We start from the raw sequence: 5,463 nt of genomic DNA on the forward strand, positions 1-5,463 counted from the left end.
AGTTTAATGGATTTGTTTCTTAGAAACACGCAGATTTTCGCTTCATAAAACATTAATGTACTGGAGTCGTGTGGATTACTTGTGGATTAATGTGATATTTTTATCAGCTGTTTGGAATCTCATTCTGACGGCACCCATTCTGTGCAGAGGATCCATTGATGAGCAAGTGATGAATTTATCCAAATCTGTTCTGATGAAGAAACAAACTCAACTACATACTGGATGGCCTGAGGGTGAGGAAATATTCAGCAAACTTTCATTTTTGGTTAAACTATTCCTTTAATAATCTTAAGGACCTTTCCCCACTACAAAGAACCTTTTGTGGAATTGAAAGGTTCCATGGATGCTAAAGGTTCCTTATGGCGATACGAACAAACAACCTTTATTTCAAGTGTATATTCTTACCTTAGGTGCCTCACAGTTTATTAGTTCGTTTAGCTGTAAGATGCAGAAAGCTTGCTCTATTAGACACCGACGTTATGCAGTAAAGGGAAGGTGACAAAATCTACCAGAGAAAGTGAACTCATCTGTGAATTCCCTCAATTCACTTTGCTCAATCAACTTAATTAGAGCTCTAAATATAGATCTATTTTGCTTACTGGAATCAGAAGAGCTGTTAAATGCTTAGAGCAACTAGCTGACATTGATCGAACAGCCGTTCATTTTGAACCCAGCAGCACCTGTTTACACGGCTGTGAAAAACACGGGAGGCACAGCAACGATACAGCAAAACATATTTCAACCTTCACATAGTTCTGCTATAGTATCATGGGAGAATCCAAAACAGATCCCCATGTTCATCTTCAAGAGATACAAAACATAAACTTGTTTTTGCATAACAAACCTGGTTAGTCTTTTCTCTTTATGAAGGTTTAGTGAATGTTTGTGGTTTAGGAGACAACTAGTATAAAACACAACCTAGAATTGACTGCTAGAAAACAGAAAAGCTTGTTTAAATACAAACCTCTAATAATTCCATTAAACGAAGCTCCTCTATTCTCCTGAAAGGGCATGGCGCTAGCAACAACAAGGTCACAGTTCAGTTCTCAGGGAATACATATACTGATAAAATGCACCTTATTTGCTTTGGATAAAAGCATCTGGCAAATGGATAAATGCAAACGAGGAGTTTAACTTAAAATTCACGGTAAGAATAAATGCTGACCTGACTGCTACACTGCGAGTCATGTCTACTTACATTATGGAAACCCATTTATGGAAATGTACTCCTGCACCTGGAGAAGACGAGGGGAAAACATTTTCTTAAGCAGACTGAAAACGAGAACAGTAAAGCAGTAATCTAGTAGTATGTATGAGTAATATTCAGTTTGTAATGAGAGCAGTGAAAGAGTAAATATAGAAAATGAAGATTTGAATAAAAAGCTTAAGACCAAGAGTATAATTTCAAGCATTTTAATACAAACTTAATAAACTATCAGTCCCTCTTTACATGTAAGACACTGACTCCAAATACTTTGTTATACTATTTGTTTTTGTCAAGTATTGCACAATGTTGGTACAAAATTAATATACGATTACATTTTGTCCATAGTATAGCAAAAATCTTTGAACTCTTAACAGAAAATACAACTCTTATTTTTCTCCCCCCCCCAAAAAAGCAAATATTTTTAAATCCCAACACAATGGAATATTCTGTACACAATCTTTAGAATAGTTGTTTTTAAAGATGGATTTCATTTTACAATTTCAATAAAAAAAAATATAACAAAAGCTGCTGCAGCCATCACAGATCACTGGAGTAGTAAAAAGATATAAATGCAATATGTCATAGAAACAATATATACTCTGATATTTTACAAACTTTCTACTAAATTAATTATACAGTTAGAAAAAAGACCAAGAAATCCCTCATTCAGCATTCAGGCCAATCCTCGGAAAATTGGCTGTGTAGCTATACCTTGAATACTATTAGAGGCCTTGATTTGTAGTTTTCTTCTTCATAAAGATATCTTAAAACAGTCAGTAAAAATAATTTTGTGCTTGGTTGGCAAAAGAAAACAACTTAAAACAACAACAATATGAGTTTAGATAACTAAGCTTGATTGTACAACAAGCTTAATTGTAAAAAGAATGACAATAATACTCAAGGGGTATAGTATAACATAGTTCACCCTCGGGCTCATCATTTGACTTATTCACCGGGACTTTACAGTTGAAGTGTTGCTTTGCGATTTTCTTTTTTTTTTTCCTTTTTTTGGGGATTTTCTAAACGTGAACTCATCACATATCTCTGGTCGTTAGTAGTATTCTCGCTTTCTAGTTGGCCATCACTGACTGGAATTGCTGGTTAGAATACTGCATGTTGCTCAAGCTGAAATTCAGACTGTTCATGAGGGACTTCTCATTAAGGCCCCCATAGGCTGCAAACATGTCAAAGGCATTATTGTATGGGAGAGGGCTGAGATTGAGGGACGTTTCCCCGGGGAACATTGCACTTGGGCTGCCCTGCCCCTGGAGACTGGGAAACACGAACTCCTTAGCGTTGGGAGACAGGGCAGAGGGCTTCTGCGGCTGACCGCCCAAGCCGACACTGTAGAGAGAATGCATGGATGTGGACATGGCTTTCTGCTTCAGGAGGTTGTTTACATTCAGGCCCAGGTTGGTGGGGGAGTTTCCGGTCACCTTGTTGGCATTCCGCCCATTGCTTTTCATTTTCGTGGAGCCAAATTTGGTGGCGGCAAAGCTGGCAGTGGTAAAGGTTAAAGGTTGCGTGGAACGGCGCATGAAGGTGGGGCTGACTGCCGCAGACTGGCCGAACGGTGGGGACGGGGAACTGGAGGTGGGGGACATGCCTAGGGGTTCACTAATGGGCATGAAGACCTGGGCCTCTGGGTTAAAGCTGCTCTTGATCTCCTTGTCCAACTCCAGCCCATTCTCATTACTGTCGTCCACATAGAGCACCTTGACGGGTCCCTTCTCCCCAATCTGATAAGACACCTCGAAAGGATCAATCCAGACACTGAGGTCCTGAGGCAGGTTGTTGCGGACATCCTCAATGTCCAACCCACTTTCTTTGGCTGCTTGCTCTACAACTGGGTCCACTTTCTCGCCGACATGTATACACCTGAATCCAGACCCTTTGTATGGCTTGTCCGGGTACCAATGTCCCTCGTATTTCTGTTTTAGCTGTCGCTCCAATTCCTCGCCGAAAATGTTAACACGTCGCCTGGGCAGCTTATTGTACAAGTAAGAAATTATGAAGTTGAGTGCTACTTGGATTTCAAGCTGCATAGCTGCTGCGCTGCCCTGGAGTATCACCGTTGGCTGTGAATTCGCGTATTGTGTTGTAAGCCACCAGAGGGCAAGGCTCGGCTGGAGCCAGGCAAACAAACAAACTTGGGGGAAAACGGTTCAAAACAAAGTGCTGGTTGCAGAGGGAACGTCTCAGTCCAAACGACTGATCCGGTTCCTAGAGAGAAGCAAAAACAAATAGTGTGAATAACTCCAGCTCATTATTCTCAGCTGGAAATAATAACTGGAACATGGTACCGTCTGTCAGTTTTCTTAATAGACAGTTCATTAAAATAGCTTGAATGTTTTGATAAAACAGCTTGTGCATTAATCGGCTCACGAGCAGATTAGATTTTACACAGGCTCACAAACAATCCTGAGCCTCAGTGCACTGGCTGAATTTCCACTCAAGTTAAATTCAAGACAACACCGTCTGTTGAGCTGTCTGTTGAGCATATATTAGCGCTAAGCTAGTCCTATAATTGCAGTTTACCATTATAGGAAGGATGCACTGGGACTCGCGGAGCTGATAGTTACGTAATAACTAACATGCCCTGACTAGACCCTGCACAACTGTAACCAATCTACTGCTGTCGTCATAATCGAACTCTGTCTTTAGCTCATGTATGTTTGTAAAATACACGGTGTCCTGAGGAAATCAGACACAAGAATGCGAGACTTATAGACTAATAATTAAACCTAAACGTGTCACGACTCACGAAGAGATATGAAAACCAGTCAGCACGCGCACGTATCAGCGTACGGTCGTCGATGAAGCGAATAGAAATAGAAATGCGCTTGAATGTTAAACCAGAAACATTAATGGTTCACTCCACGCGTTTTTTATACAAGCAAATATAAAAGCAAACTGTGTTTCGCTTGTACATTTAAAGCGAGTATAAGGCGTCAGCGATCTTATCGTCGCTCCCACCCAGTACACGGGGTAGACTAAAGCGATCGCGAGGACATAATGTACAGTTTAAAAACAGATACATGAATGCTATGAAATGCATCATTTAGAGGTGTATTTATCTAAGACAAGAGAGCAGTTTATGCTGTAGGCTATTATTTGCTATTCGAACTGGACATGCTGACAAATTAAATCGAGCCTATATCATATTCTATGTTATTTGATCATTTGCATTTCTATGTAAATATTGTATGGCTCCTGGTGTAAGAAGGTGTTTTGCCACAGTTGGCAATCCCTCCGAGCTCCTTAAGTCTACAGTCCACGACTGACGCAGCAAGCTTCATTTAAATTCTCTTAAGGTTTCACTAAACTATTACAGACAACCGTTTGCAATGATCAATACAAAAAGAGATGCTTTAAAAAAGGGACAAATCACAAAAATAGCAATGCCATACAAGGAAATGAAATACTTACTTGAGTTTACAAAATGACGATGTTCAGTAGTTGCAGTATAGCCTTAACTAGTGCAAATAGAAAAATTCAGATATAAATACTTTCTTCACATTAAGTTAACATAAAGGTATTCCAGTTGGTAGATTTTAAATGTATTAATTTTTTTATTTTCTTGCTCCCAATTATCTGTAAGGTATTTGCTGTTTCACCTTCCCAATAAACTCCTCTCCACCCCCTCTATCTGGGTGTTTTACAATTTCGTCCCCTACTGCTGTCATCCGCCTCTATATATAGTTTTCCTCCGCCACGGGCACGCGGTGGGCGGTGATGCGGTTCCAAAGGTCACAACAATACGAACTTCGAATCCGCGTGAAATAATTGGTCAGGCTCGAGCGAGAGGCGGGTCCTACTCCTGACGTCCGTCAAGCCCATTGGCTCATTTTACCATCACGCAAAGAAGGGGTAGAATTTAATACAATTACGTTGAGCCAGTCATAAAGGCTCTTTGACGTCACGCGTTACCTAGTACCACAAAAAAGACAGGCTATTCATGGAGGTATCGTATATCATTTCCATGTTCATATTTCGCAAACATGACTGTTAAAGCGACATTTATGCCCCCCAGTGGATCAAATGACTGAATAAATATAAAGGCTAAGTAGTGAGCGGACATGGCAGAGGAGCATAGCTTTGATACAACCTTAGCTAATCTGTTTATCACTGTTTTGTTGGATCAAACTCGGAAACGCTGCTATTGTGCAGGGGGAAATTGTATTTGAAATGATATATGTGACTACACAAAACACCAAGCTGATGTGTTTTGAAGCACTTCCAAAGGGAGTTTTCCT

At 40.3% G+C, this 5,463-nt stretch overlaps 1 protein-coding gene across 1 annotated transcript; it reads right to left on the minus strand.

Moving 5' to 3' along the window:
* Window positions 1–1,605: 1,605 nt before the first annotated feature.
* On the minus strand, window positions 1,606–4,891 carry tob1a (transducer of ERBB2, 1a). The gene is made up of 2 exons (XM_016463351.1): window positions 4,637–4,891; window positions 1,606–3,430 (listed from the first exon to the last, which is right to left on the minus strand). Exon 2 carries the CDS (start codon window positions 3,250–3,252, stop codon window positions 2,278–2,280), a length of 975 nt encoding a protein of 324 aa, XP_016318837.1. The 5' UTR covers window positions 3,253–3,430; window positions 4,637–4,891; the 3' UTR covers window positions 1,606–2,277.
* Window positions 4,892–5,463: the final 572 nt, after the last annotated feature.

The sequence above is a fragment of the Sinocyclocheilus anshuiensis genome, unplaced genomic scaffold (genome assembly GCF_001515605.1).
Source record: "Sinocyclocheilus anshuiensis isolate Anshui unplaced genomic scaffold, SAMN03320099.WGS_v1.1 scaffold1165, whole genome shotgun sequence".
Lineage (NCBI taxonomy): Eukaryota > Metazoa > Chordata > Actinopteri > Cypriniformes > Cyprinidae > Sinocyclocheilus > Sinocyclocheilus anshuiensis.

Excerpts from the sequence above, each read along its gene's own strand:
- tob1a (XM_016463351.1), bottom strand. The coding sequence starts at position 3,252 with ATGCAGCTTGAAATCCAAGTAGCACTCAACTTCATAATTTCTTACTTG.